General features: G+C 43.6%; 1 protein-coding gene across 2 annotated transcripts in view; it reads left to right on the top strand.

Annotated features, from left to right (window-relative positions):
• Nucleotides 1–5410, top strand: part of SCARA5 (scavenger receptor class A member 5) — a 126230-nt gene extending 120820 nt beyond the window's left edge. For both annotated transcript variants that reach the window (XM_042934940.1, XM_042934939.1), the window contains exon 9: nt 3257–5410. In XM_042934940.1, the coding sequence (XP_042790874.1) occupies nt 3257–3393 (137 nt within the window). In that variant the 3' untranslated portion in view covers nt 3394–5410. The remainder of the gene's footprint in view (nt 1–3256) is intronic.
• The last annotated feature ends 19260 nt before the right edge of the window (nt 5411–24670 follow it).

The following is a 24670-nucleotide window of genomic DNA, read 5'->3' as shown; positions in this document are numbered from 1 at the left end:
TCAGAAGACCTGGCCTCTGGTCCCAATTTTGCCTCCTCAAGATAAACATGTCACCCTATTGCTTCCTTTTTCTGATCTGAACAGTGGGACTTAATTATCACGGGGCTTTACTAGGGAGCTTGGAGAGCTAGCCCGAGACGGGCTTCTCAGATTTGAAGGCGCACATGAATCATGGGAGATCGTCTTGAAATGCACATTCTGATTCAAGCCCGGGTGGACCCCGGACTCTGCGTTTCCAGCAAGCTCCCAGGTCATGCTGACACTCCTGGTCTTGTGGCTACACTTGGAGGAATCGGATGTCAGTTCTAAAGCTGAAGTGGTGATTGGTACAGAGAAATGGGAGTTCTAGGCTCTTTGACGTGGTGAGCGGCAGGGATGGTTCGCGGGTTAACTGGCCCTCCGGCGATGCCCCACGCTGCCGTAATACTGCAGAGACCCGGCACTGCCGATTTAATGAGCCTATTCTCATTTTATGAGCTCTTCCATGACTGAACAATAGCCAGAACTCCCTGGCTAAACACCAACTAGAGTTTGGAGTTTCATGATCCTGTATACGCATTTGGGCTGGTTACCTTGGGTCTGTTCTGTATTTGTCAGTTTCCTTCATTTACTTCTTTATTTGTTTTGGGTGTGACTAATCCCACAGAGCTCTCGGGCCTGCAGGCTTTTCCTGGGTAATTTGTAAACTGATGTGTTTTCCAGGAGACATTTAATCTGCAAATTATTGCTAGGCCTCAAAGGGCTTATTGTGTAAGAGGCACAGGGTATCCGGCCAGGGAAGAGGCTCTTGTGAAGAAACAACGGCCAAGGCAGCGGAAGGAGGCCTCTCCTCCCAGCTCTGTCCCTGAATTCACTGCTCGGCAATCCCATGACAACAGATGCTGAAAATCTCTACATAACGAAAATATGTCTAAACCACATAGCTCGTGCGGTAGATTTTGTGGGCAGTAAAATGGTTTAGATAACATCCTTTGTAAAGAGATTTCTCCTATGCAGTTCAAGAGCGAGTGACGGCTTTAAGGTTTTTACAGTCGTCCCAACCATTCCTCCACAAGGAGAGGTTATCTGGATGCTGAGAGATGGGGCCGGGAAGAGACAGGGCTACTAGGATCAGGACACGGTACCAATCCCTGAGCTACCTTTTTTATAGGGTTTTGGTAGATTTCAAAGTCCTTTAAAAATTAGGAACAGGGGCACCTGGGTGGCTCAGTCAGTTGAGTGTCCGACTTCAGCTCAGGTCATAATCTCACAGTTCATGGGTTCAAGCCCTACCTCAGGCTCACTGCTGTCAGTGTGGAGCCTACTTGGGATTCTCTCTCTCTCCCTCTCTCCCTGCTCTCTCTCTCTCTCTCTCTCAAAAATAAAATAAACATTTAAAAAAGAAAAAAGAAAAATCAGGAACAATTTTTTACTTCATCTGGCTTGATCAGGTTGACATAGCTAATTTATGACCTTTAACCCCATGCTTTTTGGTGCCAGCTCATAGACCTAACAAGCTAGAGCACTGGAGTGACCAACAATCCTGGTTCAGCCAGCATGTACCTGGTTTTAGCACCAAAATTCTCACATCCTGGTAATTCCCTCCCAGTTTTAAAACTGAAATCATTCCCCTGATGGGGCTGAGATTTGAATCAAGATCTGGCCTACTTATTGTAAAGCCCTGCTTCTTCTGCTACATCAGTGCTTCTCAAATTTCAGTGCTTAACCTCTTGGTTAAAATGTAGATTCTGGTTCAGTAGTCCTAGGTGGGACCTGAAAGTTCTGCATTTCTTTTTTTTTTTTTTTTAATATTTATGTATTTTTGAGAAAGAGAGACAGACAGAGCATGAGCAGGGGAGAGGCAGAGAGGGAGACAGAATCTGAAGCAGATTCCAGGCTCTGAGCTGTCTGCACAGAGCCCAATGCAGGGCTCAAACTCACGAACTGCAAGATCACGACCTGAGGTGAAGTCAGCTGGCCAACCAACTGAGCCACCCAGGTGCCCCTGAAGTTCTACATTTCTAATCAGCTCTGGGTAATGCCAATGCTGCTGGTCCAGGACCACACTTTGAGTAACCAGGCTCTAAGCCACTGCTTCTGTGGGTGTCCTGAAGCTCAGTCGTGCTTCCAGAGGGCTCCCAAATGGGCTCCCACCATCTGGGGCGTGGCATGGCCATCCGCACAAGAGAGCGCACCAGAACCATGGGTGATGGTCCTGCCAGTTGATCAGTGGGGGCTCCAGGTGACTTCTCTTGCAGCCCACTCCCCTCTCCATTGACCCCTGACTCCAGACAACCCCCCTCCATTCCTTCCTGAAGCCTCACCCAGCTGCCCTATTGCTCTGACATTCATTGGGGACCTTCATTGTCAAGTTTATGTCTCTCAAGGCGCTGGTTCAATCCTAGGAAAACCAACTAAAGGCTCCCCTGCATGGGCAACTTCAGACCAGTGGGTTGGTCTCCTTAAGATCTGGGTAAATGGGACTGGCTGCAGGTGGAGCTCACGTAGATTGTCTTAGGGACCTTGTATTTGGGGAACTGACCTAATTATGGTTGGGGATGCTTCTTCCTGTCATTAAATATATATATATATATATATATATATATATATATATATATATATATATGGCTATAATGTTAAATTCTGGGGTCCTCTGTCATTCTAGCGCCACTGTTTGGAGTTCATAGAGTGGAACCATCTGCTTTAAATTTCAAAAGATTGGGGGTCATGTTGCGCAGACATACTTGGTTATAGGGCACTGGATCTGTCCAGTCCAGGATCTGTCTGACATTATCCCTCAGATTAGGCCGTGCTTGAGTACTCATCAACAAAGACTGCAAGACATTGTATCTCAAAAGCTATGAGGTGTCTCATATAAAGTATGTGCCGAGACCAACTTGGTCTTGAGTTTCAGACTCTGCAACTTACAAGTTGAGTAGCTCTGCACCAACTGTATCCTGAGCATCTATAAAACGGGTGTATGAATGTCTACCTCACAGCGCCGTGCTCAGAATGGAGGAAGATCACACATGTGAAATGTCTGCCATGTAGGAGATACGAATAAATGCTGCCATCACCACAATTGTTGTTACTCTGCCCTCAGGAAACTGAGCCTAGAAAATGGTGGGGAGGAGAGGGCAAGGGGAAATGGCTCGATTTGAGAATTGCCAGCAGAGCCCGGGACAGCCCGGTTAAGAACAGACACAGCGGTGCTGTTTTTCTTCTGTCCTGCTCTCCTGCATATCTGCTAAGAAACCATGTTGACTTGTCCCTACAGGCACGGGGAGGATTTGGATGGATGACGTGGCCTGCAAGGGTACAGAAGATACCATCTTCCGCTGCAGCTTCTCCAAATGGGGGGTGACAAACTGCGGACACGCTGAAGATGCTGGGGTGACGTGCAACAGACACTGAAACTGGGCGCAGTCCACAGTCCGGGCCCTGCTGCCGAGCCTCCTTCCTGCATTCCTGGGGCGGGGGCATCACTTGGGACCATGCCTCGGCCCTGCCCAGCCCAGCATCCCCCTCCCCCATATCCCTGTGCCAGGACCACAGTGGCCTGTCGTCATGCTCCTCTTGGACATCAGCTCCAAAGTGCAACTCTGGGATCCACTGCCTGTCTCTCCCTTCTACCAGGGTTCCTGCATGTGAAGCCCTGGGCAACTGGATCGTCATTTTGCCCGCCCTTCTAAGCACCATGCATCAAGACTCAACATCCATGCTCCCTTTGGTCTGTCAGTTAAATGCTGAGAGTGTGTTGGCGAGAAACGCAGCAGTGGACACGGGAGGGAAGCATGACAGGTCATTTACTCTTCAGATAATTCCCTTAGTTAGGCCAAGAGCTTTGACATCTTCCTTCCCACCAAGAGACCATACCAAATGATTCATTCTTCCCTCTCTTTACTCTGCCTCTGCACACCATTTGTTAGTCTGGGGAAGTGATATAGAGGAAGGGCCAGCTGTAGGAGTGAGAGGGAAATGCACGTCACATGCAGGAGGCAAGCTGGCTTTGCAGAAGAGGAGTGAAACTAACATCCAATGAGTGACTCCCATGTGTACTACACATCTTGGATGCTAAATTCATTTATCCACTTTGTAGCGTTTCTACAAGGCTTGTTAGCTTGGGTAAGACCTTACCTCTAGGTAGCACTCAACTGACCCATTCACGTAGCCAGTAAGATTGAAGATTGAGAATGACTAAATCATTCTTTCTACCTGCATCCTACTGTGTCTTTCCTAGGCTTGGGCAGGACACTCAGGTGCAAGACGTGGGATTACAAGGTTACATACTCCAGACTACAGAGTATAAGATTGGACGTGACTGGCTTCCAGGCCAACCAGGAGGAAGGCGATTTGGAGGGTGACACGGGGACTTATCTGGGTTTAACTGAGACCAGCGTTCATCATCTGACGGTCAGCCTTAAGGCCAACTTACCTGTGTCTCAGAGCTGTTTGGAGGTGAAGCTATCCAGGCTTCTTTGGGTGTGCTCCTATGATCAGAACGCATGTCCTTACGGATCCTGTAAGCGTGGAAGGAAATGACGATTTCCTATAACCTCTGGCAGAAGAAGCAGCCATGGACCTCTGCCAGTCCTCAATCTGCACCCCTCTCCTAGTGACAGGAAGATCATATTCTTCCTCTGACATGAGGAGGAGGTCAAACCAGGCCATATACATATTCTAGGACTAGGGAAGCTACGTGGTAGTAAGTGAGCACAGACTCACCTCCCTTGGGGGAGTCACAAACTGAGTCAGGCCTCGGACACACAAATCCCTGTCACATGGGGTGAGTATCAGCTTAGCTGGGGAAAGTGACACCTGGGACCTCCCCCCACCCCCCAGGTATAGGACCAGCAAAATTCCTGGCTGACAACAAAACCAATATGTGCTATTGGTTGTTCTTTGCTTACAGTATGCTTGTTATCCATTAATGTCCTAATGATCAGAGACTCTCCTGATCAATTGCTATGTTTACATAACACGCATGTACTCAAGCATCTTTCTCCAGGGCCAATATATGCATGCATATATGAACATAGCACTCTTTACTACATAGCTCAGCACATTGCAAAGTTTGCATTAAAAAGAGAAAATACTAAAGGTGGAAAGATGTCACACTGAATGAAATAAACCCCAGGTCATTTCTGGCAAAAAATCTAGCTATCCCATTGATGAAGACCCACATAACTTTCTTACGTGGTCTTTTCATTTAGGAAAACACAAGTCTTGTTTTACATCAAATAAAAATCACAATGATAAGTGTTTGAACCTTAACTGAAAAGTCTACTAGTTTACATATTTACTTACGAGGACATGGAAATAACCATGGATCTGTATTTCAGGGACTAAAGGAAATTAGGCCTGGCCTAAAATACATCAGACCTTTTGTAAGAAAGAATTTCAATAAAGCTAAGAACATGTCACTAACAAACTTTGTGTCACATTCTTTCTCATGAAATTCTGGTGAGCATGGGGAAGACTGGTAAAAACTGGATGGTCTGATCATTTCTCACTGGGGATTGGTAGAATGGGCAGCTTATGAGAAGCTATCTTAATACTTCTGGAGCACAATAAACACAGTGTAGACCAAGAACATGGTGGAACACAATGTCTTAAGCCTTAGTAGGTAACCTAAGGAAGGGGTCCCAAGCAACAGAAAAATCAAGGCCCAGCTTATAGGAGAATTGTACTTTTATTCAATCAAGGAAAGAACACCTATTTCCTGATATCTCCAGAGTTGGTACTTGGGAATGAAAGGGTACTTCCTATAATCATCTTCCCTCTGTCATAACCAGAACAGTGTGCTTAACGCATAATTTCAAACATTGGGCAACACATGTAACACAAGACCGTGATCCTTGAGGAAGGGCAGCAAGTGGGGTAAGCCTACCCTGGCCTGGGCTCTCTGTCCAACTGTGGCACAGTAGAGGGGAGCCCTGAGTCCAGGAATCTCACTAAGGTGAAGACACAAGGATTGGAGAGACAAAGACACACAGGAGAGACAAAGGTGGCTGGAATTTTCAGGGCACAGTGCTCAAGAGTAGAGAACTATACAAAGAAAGTTCCAGAAAGGTGCATAAGGGTTCCCTTGAGTTGTCAGCTGAACAATAATCTGTGTGAATCCCATGAAGCCAGCTAGAACAACTTCTGAGGAAAGCACCATTACAAGAGCTCACACAGAGCTGAGAATCTTTCAAGTTCTCTTGCCAGAGTAGGAGAATTACCTAGGGGACTGAAAGTCCTTATTGAAAACTCTTTAGCCTGTTCTAATTGGGGGGGGGGGAGTGGTGAGCTGGTGGAGAGGGATAAATAAAGCTGCAGCCAGAACCCCATCTCAGCTCCAAAAAGCTAAAGTTGGAGGGTAAGGAGAGGAAAAGGAGGGAAAGGAGAGGGGTATTCTATGGAGGGTTGAAGGGAGAGCCATTCCAAGAAGAGAAACACAAGTGATTCACACATTTGACATTTTATAGAAATGTTAGCATGACTATCATAAAACAATGTAGCTGGAGAAACTAAGGGGTGCTTATGGTGGAGAGAGTTTTGGCTCCTTTCCACATATCGAGTCAACTACAGTGGCTGGCTTAACTACAGCACACATAGGCCCCAAAGGTTACTTCTGACCAGCACTTGAGATGAGGGCATTAGTGGTGCCTTGTAGACATTAGACAGGGCAGAAAAAGAGGGGTCAATGCCCTTCTCCATGAGGGCGGCTCCTACTACTGGCTGAGTTAAGCTAAGGATGAGCTACAAAGAAATAATTCCAGAAAAATACGACTTTAAAACAGACAAGTCTCCAAAACAGAAGTCTTAGACTCTTCAAGAACTACTTGAGTTGTAGTCTCAAAGAGCTGATAAAAATTTCCTGGCTCCTTGCCTGGACCACTTTCCTCTCAGCCCCACCTATGTCCACACCGTGGGTGCTTTCTAATGTCCTGTCTTGTGTTCTCTACAAGTAGAAGGATGTGCTGACTGTGGTCTACCAGGGCTCCAATCAGTGCGACCTTGTTCTGGGTCTGACGAAAAGACCTCTCCCTCCTGTGATGAATGGATTCAGGTCATTTTAACAGGCACAGGGAATCACCTTTCTTTTTCAGAGGAAACTCATGCTCTACCCACAGAAGAAGGGTTTTGACAAAGTTCTTGCCCTTCTTTCATTGCCGTGTTCATTTGGGAAGTCTTTACTGAGTGTCTACCATGTGCAAGGCTCTGTACTACATACAGGAGACACAGTGGTAGAGCAGACCAATTTGGTTCCTGTCCTCACAGAGCTTACATTCTAGCTTTTACCCTTTTCACGGGCTTTCAGCATAACATTAACCACACGAGAATAATAATGTCCAACAACAAGGAATGTACAGATGAAGGGGACAGTGGTTGCTTGCCAAGGTACTTATGCAAAACACAGCTCAATTGTTTAAAAAATTACCTTTATTGCTAGTAAGATAGCAATAACACAGGTGGCTCTGTTTACAACAATAGCCAACAATAGAAAATGGGAATGATAAACCATAAGTTTATACTTACTGTTAAACAGTAAGTTTATACATGCTCATTCATTCAAAATAGTAGTAGATAAGCAGAAATCTTACGACAGAAACCATAGCTAACATCCCTTGAGCATTTACTGTGTGGCAGGCTCTTGGGGCTTTACAAGAATGAACTCCCTGAATTTTTATAACTACTGGTTTTGTTCTAATCATCCCAATTCTATGGGGGTATCAGGGAGACTGAGGTCCTGGGAGGATCACACAGTAAACAGAAAAATTGGGACTTGAATCCAAGAAATCTTAAACACTACACTGTACAGATCATAAGAATCATGACACTAGAATTTTAAGAGGTTAATCCGAGGAAGGTGGAAATGGAGATGATAGATCAGTTATGTTAGAATACACAGTATTTCAGCCCTTGGGTCTTGTAATTGTGGCTTCCTGAAATAAACAGTTCTACATTAAGTTACCTACATTGAAATGATTCTGATGCACCACCTGTAGAGTAAACCCACAGCAAGCCCTTTAAAAAGGACCAACGCACACAGAACAATCATAGACTCCCTCTGCTTCCCAATGGACTCTCTAAAGAGGCTGGAGATTCCTCCTGCCTGGCCAATTCTGGAAGACCTCAGCTTTGCAGAGCATGTAAAGGAGTCAGGCAAGGGTGAAGTTATGGAGCTCTGAGGATCTGTGTTCCTGCCACATCATAAAAGGAGTCCAGCTGTGATCCAAAATACTTTGGGTTTCTTTCTTTCTTCCTCTTCCCATTTTACTCTGCACCTTTGGTCTTTCTGAAATGATTCCTAAAATCTTCTCTCGTTGCAAAGGATTTCAGCCCAAATCATTTTTTGAGTATAATTTCTTCCCTCTCTAAAATCATTTGACATATTTATTTATTCTTGTATCACAAATCAGACCGAGGGGTAAATTGTTTGACATTTGGAGCTGTGTAACTTTATACAAAGAAGAATGTCGGGCGAGTCCCACCACAGCACATGCTACTCATAGCAAATGGGGTAACATTTCCCATATCAAGATTAAGAGCCATTTACTATTTACAATGAACCAATTTCCTGGGCTATTCAGCTGTAATCAGACAAATGTCTTATTCCTTCCATGTGTTTCTGAGACATAGTTACACAAGAGCATAGAAAACCAGAAAGTTAAGAAGTCTTTCTTAGAGGACAGTTTTTTGAGATCCTTCGTGGGTAGCAGGTGGGATGCCTCCTCATTTACAGAGAGGGGTGTGTCAGAAGGGAGTGGGCTCAGACTAGGACAGGAGGTTGAATGGTGGTTGAGAGAGATGGTTTACAGTAGGAAAATCAGGACTAACAAAACCAACTCTTTTGGAACTTCCTACGTGGAATTACAGTTTCAAGTTGGGGACCGGAAACTTCAGATTCTGTGATACAAACAAACCCAGAGAAAAGTGATTAGAATCAGGGCTCTTATTATAAATAGTGGGAGTCCCTCTCCTGCAGTCAACTTCTTACCTACAATTCCAAACAATTATATCTTCTTTTTCTTTTTTTCTTTTTTTTTTAAAGTTTACTTATTTGAGAGAGAGAGTGTGTGTGTGAGCAGGAGTAGGGCAGGGAGAGAAGGAGAGAGAGAATCCCAAGCAGGTTCTTCGCTTTCAGTGTGGAGCCCGATGCAGGTCTTGAACTCACAAACAGTAAGATTACACCTGAGCCAAAATCAAGAGTCAGACACTTAACCGAGTCACCCAGGAGCCCTGGCAGTAGTATCTTCTGATGGCAAGAGTCCTCGTCTGAGAAGCAGGATGTTTGAGTGTGTCATTCAGTGGTTGTATACTTAGTTGACCAATCTCCTTAGACATCATGCCTTCATTTAGGGTCATCTCCCATCAGGTGGTGGGTGATATTGCCTTAGTGTGGGTTTTGGTTGGAATGACACTGCCACTGTAAAATCCAGAGCCATTAACTTTCTACTCATTCCAATAAATGTCAAGCCAGAAGTTTTCATTAAAACAGTTACACAGGGGCACCTGGATGGCTCAGTCAGTTAAGCGTCTAACTCTTGATTTCAGCTCAGATCATGATCTCACAGTTCGTGAAATCGAGCCCCACATTGGGCTCTGCGCTGACAGCGTGGAGCCTGCTTGGGATTCTCTCTCTCCCTCTCTCTGCCCTCCCCCTCTGCTCGCACACACACGTGCTCTCTCTCTCTCTCTCAAAAATAAACTTTAAACAATAAAAAAATAAAACAGTTACATATAATATTTGCTCATTTTGCTAAAATGATGACCATAACAAGCAATATTTGATGAAATGTTAAGTACTAACTTCTCTGTGTATGGCATAATGCCCATTCAAACCTTTTACAAAAATTCCATGGTAAATTCCTTGCTTCTTTCAGGGTCCAAAGCCCTGTACCTGTGGTCCTGGGACATCACACCAGATGGCATCCAAAGTCCTGTGTAGTTTAATGGCCACTCTCAACCTGTGAGTCAATTAATTGTCTCTCAGCCTCAAACCCACCTAACACTCAGCCCTGTGATACTTTGCAATACTCTGCAAACTGACTTCTGTTTTGCTAGCTCCCTGTGACATTCTTCATGCAGGCAGCCCCAGAGGGCTTGACCCTGCCTGCTCCTCTCTGCTGCTACAGGAATAAAGCTGTTCCCTCTGAGCTTTTCTTGTTCGCTTGAGGTTTCTGTAAGCATCACCCCAGCAAGACATCTTCCTGTAGCATCTGAAGTGCCTTCTATAGCATCAGCTGGATCCAGACTGCAGCTTTCCCAACACTGGTAGAAGCAGCCTTATCATGTCCTCTCAGAGACCCCAGCACCAGCTGCCAGGGTCCTGCCCAGGGCTCCATGTGGCAGCTCCTCAGGACCCTTCTTTAAAGTTCCCCCTTCATTTTCCTGGTTCTCGCAGCTGTAGGGAGGCTGGTTGCTTCCTACGGTTGCTTACCACCATGGTCTCCTAGAATTCCCCTTTTGCACATTCAGTTTTCTCACTAGCATTTTTTTATAGTGAATTTTCTCTCAAATAACTGGTCTGGTTTTGCCTTCTGGTTGGATCCTGACTGATAGAGCAAAGCTTCAAAAATCTTTGCCAGGAACTCCCTCCTTCAAAGATAGCCACCAAAGGCCACCATTTCTTCTAGACCAAGTCACATTTTTTAAACGTTTATTTATTTATCTTGAGAGAGAGTTGGGGGCAAGGGCAGAGAGAGAGGAAGAGAGAGAATCCCAAGCAGTCTCCATGCTGTCAGCACAGAGCCCAACATGGGGCTCAATCCCATCAACCATGAAATCATGACCTGAGCTGAAATCAAGAGTTGGACATTCAACCGACTGAACCACCCAGGCGCCCCTAGACCAAGTCACATTTTAAACTCTTAAAAAAATAGGCAAAAACCCCCCAAGATTTTGAAAAACATCCGTAAGTAAAGTTGGCTCACCTCTCATTTAGACTCAAAGAAGTGGAATCGAAATGGAGGAAGTATTTGCAACTTGCAAGACAAACTAGGCTATCAATAGCCTTCAAACAACGCTGTAGGTTAGTTTCCCCATTTTATAGGTAAGGAGAGTGACCTTGAGAGAAGATAGCGACTAACCCAGAGTGACAACCTGTAAGCGGCAGTTGGGACTTCGCTCAGATCTAAACCCAAAGGCATACCACAGGCTAGATGGCGTGCATCCTTGGCTTCTCAAAGTAAAGGAAATCAGTTAACTCAAACTGAATACCTATGGTACAGTTCTAGGACACAGTCAAGGAGGCATTAAAAATGAAGAAAGCAGCAATCTTTGCCTCCAGAAAGCTCTCAACCTAGTGGGAAAGACAAGATAATGCCAATGTGGTATTAATGAGTGCAACCCCAGGGAGTGGAAAAAATTGCAATGGGGTAAGATCTGACCTTTCCTACGGTTGGTGTTAAGAACAGTGATCCTTGGACAAACGTGTCATTACCAGCCCTTCTTTAGCAGCCAGTAACTCACTCTGCTATGGAATATCAAGAACGTGGAATGTGAGGAGGGAATAAAAGAAAAAGAAAAAAACTGAGAAAGGAAAAGAAACTATATTTATTGAATATCTAATACTTGCCAGACACTGTGTTGCATGTTTCACTTACATTGACTTATTTAATCCTTACAGTCACCCTATGAGGAATAAATTATCATCATTCCCATTTTACAGATGTAAAAACTGAAGCCCAGAGGAGTTAAGTAACTTGCCTAGTGTCATGTAGCTATTAAGGGGTAGAGTTGGGGTTTAAGCTCCTGTCTAGACAAGGCCATGGCCATGAGCCTGGAGCCAAGATGTTGCACTTGAGAAATTTATGAAATGATGCTTACCTTTGATGCTTTCTGGCACTCAGTAAAGTGAAATGAAAGACAGAAAGTTTATAAACCAAACAGCTTGTGCCTCATCTATGCATTGGACACACTGCTGATGCTTGAACGTTACGTTTCTCACAAAGAAAGGGGATGGGAATTCCTTAGCATAAGAAAATTAGATTCACTCTCACCCTGACATTTGTGTTACCATGTTAGGAGGGGGAAGCCTAGTCTGCTTGGAATGTAGATTAAGAAAGAATTTGCCATGGGCTGCCTGGGTGGCTCAGTCTGTTAAGCATCAGACTCTTGATTTTGGCTCAGGTCATGATCTTGAGGCTCTGAGTTTAAGCCCCATATCAGGCTCCATGCCGACAGTGTGGGGCCTGCTTGGGATTCTCTCTCTCTCTCTTTCCCTGTCTCTCTGCCCCTCATCTCTCTCTCTCCCTCTCTCTCTCTCTCAAAATAAATTAATAAACTTAAAAAAAACCAATTTGCTGAAAATTTAAGCAAACAGGTGTTTATTTGGGCAATTAGAACTGCAAATCCAGGAGATATAGATTGAGGTAGAAACCTGAATTGTGTTCTGGAGAAGACAGAGAGACACGGAGTAATAAAGGTGAAAAGTTACAAGAGTAATTTTCATTTAGGTCCACTGTGCAAAACAGTGATTGAAATTAGATCAAGTAGGGTTGGTTGGGCTAATATGCGCATGAAAGATTGAAGCTTGTTAACCTGAACTGACCCTTTTCCAAGGGAAGAATGGGGATGATCCAATTGCCATGATGAGGAGGAAGTCAAGTCCAGACTGAAGGCTTGTGGCTGGCTTAAAGTTCTAAAAGTTCATAGCTCTTCCCCTGAGGATGTGTGTAAATTTCTCCTCCCATATGGCCTCCCAACCCTGTTTTATTTTTATTTATTTTTAGGTTTATTTATTATTTTGGGAGAGAAAGAGAGCACAAGTGCAGGAGGAGCGGAGAGAGGGACAGAGAGAGAGACTATCCCAAGCAGGCTCTGCACTGTCAGTGTGGAGCCTGATGTGGGCCTTGAACTCAGGAACTGTGAGATCAGGACTTGAGCTGATGTCAGACACTTAACTGAGCTGCCTAGGCGCCCCCCAACCTGTTTTAAAAGAGACTGTCTTTGCTGGGCTTGCTTGCTCCTTTTTGAGATCTCCTTTTACACTAGTGAATTGTGTAACATCTATCAACCTATGGTTCTGCCCCACTCTTATTTATAACCTATCATGAATACACCCCAAATCCAAATATTGCTGCAAAACCTGTCTTCACTTCATCGTGCTGCTGCTGCTGCATGGACCAAGGCCATCTTGGATGGCAATGGTCACTCTTTATGTTCACAGGGAATGCAAATGCCAATAAATCTCTGTTGTTTATCTTGATTGCCTCCCAGAGCATAAGGTCGGTGTGATGCTAAATGATCCCCTCCCCGCCAGAAGGGAAAGTAGGGCAGAATGAAGTGGATGGAGGTACCGAAAACCCCATCCTGCATTAAAAACACTTCTGGGCTAGATAGGTAAGGCAGGGCTGTTAGTAAATGAGCAGTCTTCTGAACAAGTACATTCAAGGTCATATAGGTATGTATTCAAGGTATATAACAAGGGCTCCTTGGGCCTCTTCCACCTCATTAATGGGCCCTTGCCCTTCTTTTCTTTTCCTCTCTCCCCCAAAACAGTATGTGTTGTGCCTAATTTATATTAAGAAGACTAATGTATATTTAAAAACTGAATGATGACTGCTTTTAAGTTTCTCAATTTTTGCAATAGTTGGAAGTAACACATCCAAAATTTTATTGAACCTTTCCCTTAAGACAGGCACTCTGCTAGGTTCTGGAGACATCAGTTATAAAAAAACAGTCTAGTCTGTTCCAGTAAAGTCTCAAATGATTGCAAAAAAAAGAGACCCACTGTAACAGGCTCACCTAAAGAGTTATGTGCAAGCCACTCACTACTTGGTCTAATCAGCTGTGGCCAAGCCAGAGGAGGCAATGAGAGACCACGGTCACATGGTAAGACTCCTCTGCCTTGTGTAGGGTTTTTGGAAAACTCAGATGAAATTTAGATTAAAATTGAAAGGAAATTACAGATAATTTTTCAATGCCAAAAAGGCATCAAGAACTTGAATAGTGCAATGACCTCTAAGGAAATAGAATCTGCAGATGGTTTAATAGGTAAACTCTAACAAACACTCAAACAACAGCGCATGGAAATCTTAGTACTTCCAGAGAATAGAAAGAGAGAGAACACTCCCTCAACTCATTTGCTGAAACTTGAACAAACTTCATGACAAAAACAAGATAAAAATGTATGAAAAAGGAACAAGTATAGGCCAATATCACCTGTCAACATAGATGCAAATAATCCTTTACAATATATTAGCAAATAGAATCCAGCAAAATAAAAAAAAAAAAATTATATGTCATGCCAAGTTGGAATTATCCTAGGAATGCAAACTTGGTTTAACTTTAGAAAATCTACTGATGTAACCCTCACATCAACAGATTAAAGGAGAAAACATGTATGGTTATCTCAATAGATAATAGAAAATTCAATATTTGTTAATAACAAGAACTCTTTGCAAACAAGGATAAATGGGAACTTCTCATAAAGGTACTCATCAAAAGCCTGTAACACATTCTTAGATGTAAATATCAGCAACTTTCCTTCTAAACATCAAAAACAAAGTAAAAATGTCAACTATCTTTGTGACTTTTCAGCAATGTGACAGACATCTTAGCCTACACAGTAAAGAAAGAAGAAAAGTGTGAGGATTGAAAAGAAAGAAACAAAGCTAAGGATTTGCAGATGATACAGTCTTATACACAGAAAACCCAGAATATGGCTGAATTATTAGAATTTATATAGGAGTTAAATGGAGACAAAAAAAGAGATGCAAACACGCAGTCCTTTATTCTGATGTCTGCTCACTTTTGGGTGTATTCTTAATTCTGAAATTAAAAAAAACCTGGGGGAGCCTCGTTGGCTCAGTCGGTTAAGCATCTGACTCTTGATTTCAGCTCAGGTCATGATCTCATGGTTTGTGGGATTGAGCCCTGCATTGGGCTCTGTGCTGACAGTGTGGACCCTGCTTGGGATTCTCTCTCTCTCTCTCTCTCTCTCTCTCTCTCTCTCTCTGTCTCTCTCTCTCCTCTCTCCGTTCCTCCCCTACTTGTGTTCCCTCTCTGTCTCTCTCTCAACATAAATAAATAAACTGAAAAAAATTAAAAATAAAAAATGAAAAAGTATAACCCAGTGTTAATATTTAAGCTCCTCAAAACATATGAATAGCAGCAGAATACCCCCCATGAAATGTTTAAACAGATGGACTCATCACCAGTAACATTAGAGCACGGAGTACTGTGTTGGGGCCCATGAAGCCCTTGACCGTCTGGCCCCAGGCCATCTCTCTAGCTGCATCATGTTCCACCACCCACTCTCCTGCCCACCCCCCAATGTCTACCTGAAAGACCCAACAATATGCGATTGCCTCTGTAGAGAGAGTTCTGCCCTACTTCCACTCCTTACCTGTCTCCCAGCTACTGCTTATATACTACTTCTGAGGGAGCCTTCTCTGATCCTCACACTAGAGTGTGCCCCTCTATAATCAGCTACTATGGTCCCCTCCTTGCTCTTCCCCTTCCACATTAATGTTCCCATTTGTCCAGTGTCCAATTCCCTCAATAGACTGTCAACCCCCCGAGGGCAGGAACTGGTTCTCCACTGTGTTATGAACACCTGCTAGAGGGCCTGACAAATACTGGGTGCTTAATACCTAAGAAAAAAAAGAAGATAGGGAGAAAGAAAAATCTTTTCTGCTCTTGAGAGAGAAGAAAGAGAACTTGTGTATTGGGGGCTGTGTAGAGGGATGATTGGGGGGAGAAGGAGGTATGGACTTTGCTTTCCAGGGAAATGTCCCCATCCCATGGTACTTTAGAATATTATTATTTCTAAAACTTTTTAATGTTTATTTATTTTCAAGGGAGAGACAGAATGCGAGCAGGAGAGGGACAGAGAGAGAGGGAGACACAGAATCTGAAGCGGGCTCCAGGCTCTGAGCTGTCAGCACAGAGTCCAATGCAGGGCTCAAACTCACGAACTGCGAGATCATGACCTGAGCCGAAATCAGACATTTAGCCAACTGAGCTACCCAGGCGCTCCTAGAATATTATTTCTAAAGTCCATGTTGCCCAGTAACAGCTTCCCAACCACAGACATCAAGGGATCTTCTCTGGAAATTCCATTATCTAATCAGTTATTACTGGTGAATTGCATTGTTGGGAAAAAATATTAGTAGGTAAAATGTTAAAATTCCCAAATAAAACACCTCAGTGGTGAGTAACTATAGTTTGATATCATTTGTTGGGCAGAAATTTGATTGTAATTAGGGGAAGCCATTTGGTAAAAAAGAAAGATTATGGAATATGGAATTAGAAGACCTGGATCCAAGCCTTAGTTCCTCAACTTACTGAATGAACTTCCAGCCTCAGGATCATCATCTATAAGCGAGAGTATTCCATATATCTTATGCTACCAGCATTAAAAAATATACGTTAAACTGAAAGTCTTTTACGAAATCTAAAGAGCTATACAAATAATAACACTTATATAATAACTTGGAAGACTTTGGCTTCTGGTTTACTGGAAAGATAGTCATTATAATTTAAAATTATAGGGAATTGATTAATAACTCAATACAGTACAAATGCCATACTAAATAAATAAATTCTGGGACCAAAATAAACCATATTTCATTATATTACATTGTTAGAGTGGTGATATCAATCTCATATTTACCTGAATTGTTAAGCAAACACAAGATTTTGAGGTTTTTGAATCACTGCATGGGAGTCTTCTCACGAGACAAGAGGGTTCCTAGAGGTCCAGTTCTTTTCTGGAAAAGCAGAGTAAGGACAGTTTCAGAATACACTTTGTAGTCCATTTCTTTGTAGCTTACTGGGTAACAGGCCAAAGAGCCTAAGGGAATTTGATGGGCAGGAAGGTAGAGTAGATAGCAAGTAAATGGAGGGAAAAACGCTTTATGGATTTCCCTCCTCTTCAGTAAGACCACTGTTGGCTCTCTGGTGACACCTGCAGGGTAATGAGAGAATGTGAACTGAAAGCCTTAGAGGAAGAACAAAGTGTCTAGGGCCAAAATCAGATTTCTAAAGTGGACCGTAATGTGTACGTGAATCACCTGTGTATTTTGCTCAAACCTGGATGCTCATTCAGTAGGTCGGGGGTGGGACCCACGATTCTGCAGCTCTGTCTGCCTGGTAATGCTACAAGGCTGATTGGCCACAACCACGTGTTGAGTAGCAAGGTTCCAAAGGACTTGCAAAGAGCACTGAATGTCAGAGGAGGAAAGGAGATTAGAAGTCATCTTGTTCAATCTCCTTATTTTACAGGTGAGGAAGCTGAGCACACAGAGAGAGGACAGGCACCACCCACAAATGTGAACCTTTCTTTCTTTCTTTCTTTCTTTCTTTCTTTCTTTCTTTCTTTTTTTCATTTTAAGTAGGCTCCATGCCCAACGTGGGGCTTGAACTCATGACCCCAAGATCAAGATTTGCATGCTCTACTGACGTAGCCAGCCAGGTGCCCCAGCATGAATGTGAATACTGTAAGCTGTTTCAGGTCTCATCCTGGCTCTCTTGTCTGTAATCGCAAATTATGTGAGCTGAGAAAGGCTTTCCAGCTCTACTACTTAATGACAATATCACTTGCCCAAAGCCATTCTACTTAGACATGAAAATGGCTGTTTTGTACAATGGATGATTTTTTTTTCCATTTCTCCTTGACCCCCTGCTGGCTGGGCAGTAACCAGTTCTAGATGAGGTAGAAGGCGCTCCTAGTTCCAAATGAAATTGATATTTCCCAGATGGTAGGAGCCCAGTCCAGATTACCAAAGGGGAGTCAAGGTCAGAAATCACCATAGGTTCTTCCTGCTATCATCTCTCACTGCAACAACAAAGAAATGCCAACTCCCAAAATAGTCACTCCAGCACATCATCCACCAGGTTATAGTGGGGTTGCCTCAAGCTTGACCTTACATTCCCCAGAGTATTTGCTTCTCTGGGTTTTGTGGACTCCCCAACCCATGCCGCAATTGCTCCAAGAGTATTTGCTATTAGGGAAATAAACAGGACTATTGATTTTTAATTCAAGGACATTTAGAAACAAATTCAGCTAACTCCCAACTACATTAGATGTAATTGGTCCGAGTTTTGGAATGAATTACCTTGAAAAAGCAGCTGACACTGCACTCTATAATCCAGGACCTTGGAATGGATTACCCCCAAACCACAGTTAATTGGGAGAATATGGAAACTAAACACTGACTCATGGAATTCATTAACATTATCATTTAACGGTTAAGCTATATGAATTCAGAAATGCAGAAATTGACACTTATGTGTATGAGCTGGCGTGGGGTAGTGGAAAATTCCCTGATCTGGGAAGCAGAAGATAAGAGCTTATTCCCTGAATCTGCCAGTTACTAGATGTGTGTCCTTGGGCAAGCTATGTAGCCTCTCTGGGACTCAAATGTCTACCTTTGTGGGTGACGGGGTTGTATTAGATGATCTCTCAGTTCCCTTCCAGCACCATTATTTTATGACCTCAAAACCTGTAAGAGACAACTCACAATTTCTACACAAGAAAAACATTGCTAGGAAGAACACTCTCATACCTGAATGCTGAACACAGAACTGTCTGTTCTGCTCGGGAACTATATACACAGCTAGTTGCCCGTCATCTGGGACCTTGATCGTATTTAGCTGTTTCCTCAGCAAGTAGTGAGACAGGGAAACCGAAGGGACCCCATGAAAAAAAACCTGCATTTTTGCTCCTTTTCCTGCTTCTATTCTTATGAGGACCTACATCCCCACCCTACACATGGATCATAGTACAGATAAGATTGTACTCCTTGTAGAGGTCAAGGATATAATGATTTCTTTGGAGTCTTCCAACAAATAGATAACACCTAAGGAGTGACCGGGTGAGGTCACCATTTACACATTCCACCTTGACCCAAGACCCCTGGCTCCAGGGCATAAGTGACTTATGGGGGACACTTGAGCACTCTATCCTTATTCTGACCAGTTTTTGGATGCCTGAGAGGACACGTGCACCACAGCACAATCATCAATAAAACCCCAGACCCCAAACAAAGATGAAACTCATTCTCCTTTTTATTTCTGAGTCTCTCAGATGCTCTGTATATATCTGTTCTCTCTATATCTTCAATAAACTCTGCTTTCACTTCTTGCTGGCTCACATTTGATTTCTATCCTGCATGTAGCCAAGGACCCTCTTGGGTCCCACAGGGCCCCCCTCTGGGTCCTGGGTCCCAGCCTGCCTGTATCAGCGGCACTGTGTTTGGCATGTAGCAGGACCTCATCAATGTTGAGTAAGTGAATGAAAAGAGCCAAGTCTTAAATTAGAAATTCTAAAATTCTGGGGGTGCCTGGGTGGCTCAGTCAGTTAAACGTCCGACTTCGGCTCAGGTCATAATCTCACAGTGTGAGTTCGAGCCCTGCATCAGGCTCAGTGCTGTCAGCTCAGAGCCTGGAGCTGCTTCAGATTCTGTGTCTCGCTCTCTCTCTGCCCCTCCCCCACTAGCACCCTGTCTCTCTCTCTCCAAAATAAAATAAAAATATAAAATAAAATTTATAGAAAAAGAAATTCTAAAATTCTGGTAAAGCATAAGAACACAATTCCCTTGATACTACTTCCAGTTACTATCCTGTCTCCTCTTCAGAACCAAATCTCAAAAGATGATCTGCTTCAGTGATATTATAATAGTGATGTATGGTGACAGGTGGTGATGAGCACACACTCATGGTGAGCATAGCATAACGCAGAGGGAAATTGAATCACTATGCCGTACACCTGAAACTAATGGAACATTGTGTGTCAATTACATGCAAATCTAAAAAATTATTTTCAAAAATGACCTGTTGACTCCATTTCCTCACTTCCCACTCCATTTCTCATCATGCTCCAATCTGACATCTACCCCTTTAGGGACACTGAAATAGTCCTGAGCTTACCAGTGACTTACCAGTGAGTTGCAATGATATTGAGAAATATGTATACTTGGTCTTGCTTGGTCTCTGGTTCCTGGAACAGGTCTCCTAAAACCCTTGTAATTTCCTGAGCTAGAAGGAGGGGACTTTTGGTACTCATAAGTTCCTTTCAACCATACCTGACTTTATGCTAATGAGGTGACTCTTGGAGAATGAGGGCTGGTTACCTGAGGAATGAAACATTTGATTTGAGGGTTGGAACATTTAGCCCCACTCTGATCTCTGGGAAAGGGAGAGGACATGAGCCTGAGTCAATTATTAATGGTCAATGAGTTAATCAATCATGCCTAATAATGGAACTTGCATACAAATCCTAAACAATGAGATTGGAAGAGCTTCTTTCTAGGGTGGAGGTGCTGGCTCACTGGCTTGCCTGGAGAGGGCATGGAAGTTCCATGCCCCTTCACTCTACCTTGCCCCCTGCATCTCTCCCATTTGGCTGCTCCTGAGTTCTATGCTTTAGAATAAACTGATAATAACAAGTAAAGTGTTCCCTTGAGTTCTGTGAGCCATTCTAAAAAATGATCAATCCAGAGGAGAGAGTCATGGGAAGCCCTGATTTATAGCCAGTTAGTCAGAAACATGGGAAGCCCAGATCTGCAGTTGGTATCTTGTGGGGCAATCTTGGGGGACTTAGCCCCTAACCTGTGGGGTCTGTTAACTCCAAGTAGTTAGTGTTAGAATTAAATTAAATTGCAGGACATCCAGTTGGTGTCTGCAGAGAATTAGAAAAATGCTTGTTGTGGAAAACCCACATGTTTGGTGTCAGAAGTGTTGTGAGTAGAGAAATTTTTCTTTAGTTGTTAAACCAAATGGGCCTTTTGTAGTGTTTACTGTACATGATCACTTACCAGCTTCACCTCTGTTGCTTCACCACAACCTTTTTTTTTTTTGGTAATTTTTTTAATGTTTATTTATTTTTGAGAGAGAGAGAGAGAGAGAGAGACAGAGTGTGAGCAGGGAAGGGGCAAAGAGAGAGGGAGACACAGAATCCAAAGCAGGCTCCAGGCTCTGAGCTGTCAGCACAGACATGGGGCTCGAACCCACGAACCTTGAGATCGTGACCTGAGCACAAGTTGGATGCTTAACGGACTGAGCCATCCCTCACCATCTCCTTTTTAGAGCATGCTCACTGGTTTCCTTTACACCACACTTTTCTGGTGTCCCTCAACTTCTGTGGCTGTTTATCTTAGGTCTCCTTTGCAGGCTCACCTTTCCCTCCCCCCACTCTGCCACTAAATGCTAGAATTCCCCACGACTCAATTCTATGAGCACTCATTGGACTTTCATGCATCTATATGCCACTAACTCTCAAATGAATACCTTCAGACCAGACATTGCCCCTGAACCCAAAGCTTATATTTCCAATGGCCTACATTATTACCCAGATATCACAAAGTCAGTCCATCAATATAGCCAATTCACCAATAAAAAAAACAGACAACCTGATTAAAAATTAGGCAAAAGAGGGGCTCAGGAGCCTGGGTGGCTCAGTCGGTTGAGCATCTGACTTCGGCTCAGGTCATGATCTCACGGTTTGCGGGTTCGAGCCCCACATGGGGCTCTGTGCTGACAGCTCAAAGTCTGGAGCCTGCTTCAGATTCTCTGTCTCTCTCTCTCTCTCTCTCTCTCTCTGCCCCTCCCCTGCTTCCATTCTGTCTCTCTCTCTCAAGAAAATAAAATAAACATTAAAAAAAATTAGGCAAAAATTTGAGCAGACACTTCAGCAGAGAAGATATACGTATGTAAATAAATACATGAGAAGATATTCAACACCATGAAAACCACCCCACTATTAACCCATTAGCATGGCCACATTTAAAAAAAAAAAAAAAAACAAAAAAATGACGATACCAAGCAGTGATGAAGATGTGGTGTACCCAGAATTCTCATAATTTACTAGTGGGAATGCAAACTGGTACAATGATTTTAGAAAATAGTTTAGCAGTTTTCTATAGTTAAACATATACTTATTCAGGCCAGCAACCCCAATTCTGGCCATTTACTTTAGAGAAATGGAAAACTGATGTTCACATAAGGCAAAACTACACATGAATCTTTCTTGCAGCATTTTTCATAATGCCCCCAACTGGAAACCCAAATGTCCTTCAATCGGTGAGTGGATAAACAAATTGTGGTATACTTGTACAGTGCAAACAATTCCTACAACTTAGGAATTTTTTAAAAATGAAATATTGATACACACAACATCACAGATGCATCCCAAATACATTATGCAAAGTGAAAGAAGCCAGACCCAAAAGATGATATATTGTATGATTCCATTTATCTAACATTCTTGGAAAGGTAAAATTATAAAGCCCAAGAGTATATCTGTGGTTGCCAGGTTTTAGAAGTACAAAGAACAAGATGCAGGAATTTTGGGAGATGAAATTATTAGGTATCTTGTTAGTAGTGGTTGTTATGTGAATCTATGCATTTGCCAAAATTCAACGAAATGTATATTCTCCCACCTCCTCTCCCCCCCAAAAAAATTCCTGAACTTTACTGTATGTCAAAATTTTTAAATTTTTTAAAACTTTATTTATTTTTATTTTTTTACTTTATTTTTGATAGAGACAGAGTGTGAGTGGGGGTGGGGCAGGGAGAAAGAGAGGGAGACGCAGAATCTGAAGCAGGTTCCAGGCTCTGAACTGTCCGCACAGAGCCCGACGCAGGGCCTCAAACTCATGAACTGTGAGATCATGACCTGAGCTGAAGTCAGATGCTTAACCTACCGAGCCACCCGGGCACCCCAACTGTATGTCAATTTTTAAAAATTATAATACAATATTTCCAACCCGAATCCAGGATCCATAACAATTCATGACCACCATCACATGATGGCCCTCTGCCATCCGGTACACTCTAGTGCGATGGACTTCACACCATTGACCAGTTGGCATGCTAATAGCCCTCTCTCCTGCCACTCCATCCAGCTCATCACCCACCCCTGCCTGCAGCTCTCCACTGCACTTACACCTCCTCAGCCCATGCCACCAACTCCCTTGGGCAACTTCATTACCTTCCCAGCTGGTCATACCATTTCTACTCTTGCCTGCCTGCAATCGTTTTTCCATACAGTGGGCAGAGAGAACTTTAAAAAATACAAACTTGGGCGCCTGTGTGGCTCAGTCAGTTAAGCGTCAGACTTCAGCTCAGGTCATGATCTCATGGTTCGTGAGTTTGAGCCCCACATCGGGCTGTCTGCTGTCAGCACAGAGCTTCCTTGGGACCCTCTGTCCCCCTCTCTCTCTCTGCCCATCCCCTGCTTGTTTGAAAAAAATATACACAAACTTGGTCTTTTCATTCCCTTGAGAAAACTCTTTCAACAAATTCCCTTTGCTCTTAGGATGAAATTCAGAATCTGCTTGGTCTGGCCTGTGCCCCTTTCCCCAGCCTCACCTGCTGCCTCCACTCCCCACTCCCCCTGCACTCCAGTGCACGGGCCCTTTCCTTCATCAAAAGCATCAAGCTCCAGGGCGCTTGGGTTGCTCAGTCGGTTGAGCATCCGACTTTAGCTCAGGTCATGGTCTCGCAGTTCGTGAGTTCGAGTTTGTGAGTTCGAGCCCCGCGTTGGGCTCTGTGCCAACCGCTCAAAGCCTGGAACCTGCCTTGGATTCTGTGTCTCCCTCTCTTTCTGCCCCTCCCTTCAACCCCTCCCTCAAAAATAAACAATTTTTTTTATTGTTCAAATTTTATTCAATTTCAGCTCAAATGCCCTCTCCTTCTCAAAGAGCAGTGGGATCCCTCCAAACTAGGTCAGCTTTTTTTTTTTATTTTTATTTTTTTAAGAAAGAGAAAGAGTGATCAGGGGAAGGGCAGAGAGGGAGACAGAGAATCTTAAGCAGGCTCTATGCCCAGCATGGAGCCCAACTTGTTTCTCAATCTCACTACTGTGAGATCATGACCTGAGCGGAGATCAAGGGTCAGACGCTCAACTGACAGAGCCACCAAGATGCCCTGCTTTTTTTATTTTTTAGTATTTATTTATTTATTTAGAGAGAGGAGGGGCAGAGAGAGAGGGAGACAGAATCCCAAGCAAGCTCCACGCCATCAGCACAGAGCCCGATGCAGGGCCTGATCTCACCAACCATGAGATCACGACCTGAGCTGAAATCAAGAGTCAGAACCTTAACTGACTGAGCCACACGGGCACCCCCAACCCTTTTCTTTTCTTTTCTTTTTTTTTTTTTTATGCCTTCATATTACCCTGTCATTTTTCCTTCAGGGCATTTGTAACAATTTGTAACAAGAATGAAAAATTCCCATCCTCCTAAGACAAGACAGTGGTTCTCAAATTGTGGTCTCTAGACCAACAAAATCAGTCTCTCCTGGGAATTTGTTGGCAATGCAGATTTTCAGACACAATCTAGACTTTCTAAGTCAGAAACTCTGGAGAAGGGGTCTAGAGCCCTGGGTTTCAACAAGCTCTCCAGGTGACTCCAAAACACACTAAAGCTTGAGAACCACCATTCTAGTAAATGACTGATTATTCTATGGCCATGGTAGTGAGTAACCACAGAACTGGGTTCAAATGTGTTTAATCAAGGATAACTCATTCCAGGGGCACCTGGGTGCCTTAGTCAGTTAAGCATCTGACTTTGGCTCAGGTCAGGATCTTGCAGTTCGTGAGTCTGAGCTCACATCTGGCTCTACGCTGACAGCTCAGAGCCTGGAGCCTGCTTCAGATACTGTGTCTTCCTCTCTCTCTGCCCCTCTCCCACTCTAGCTCTGTCTGCCACTCTCTCTCTCTCTCTCAAAATTGAATAAGTATTTAAAAAAAATT

This window comes from Panthera leo, chromosome B1, assembly GCF_018350215.1.
Source record: "Panthera leo isolate Ple1 chromosome B1, P.leo_Ple1_pat1.1, whole genome shotgun sequence".
NCBI classification, from domain to species: Eukaryota; Metazoa; Chordata; class Mammalia; order Carnivora; family Felidae; genus Panthera; species Panthera leo.
This window is presented reverse-complemented; position numbering and strand designations above follow the sequence as displayed.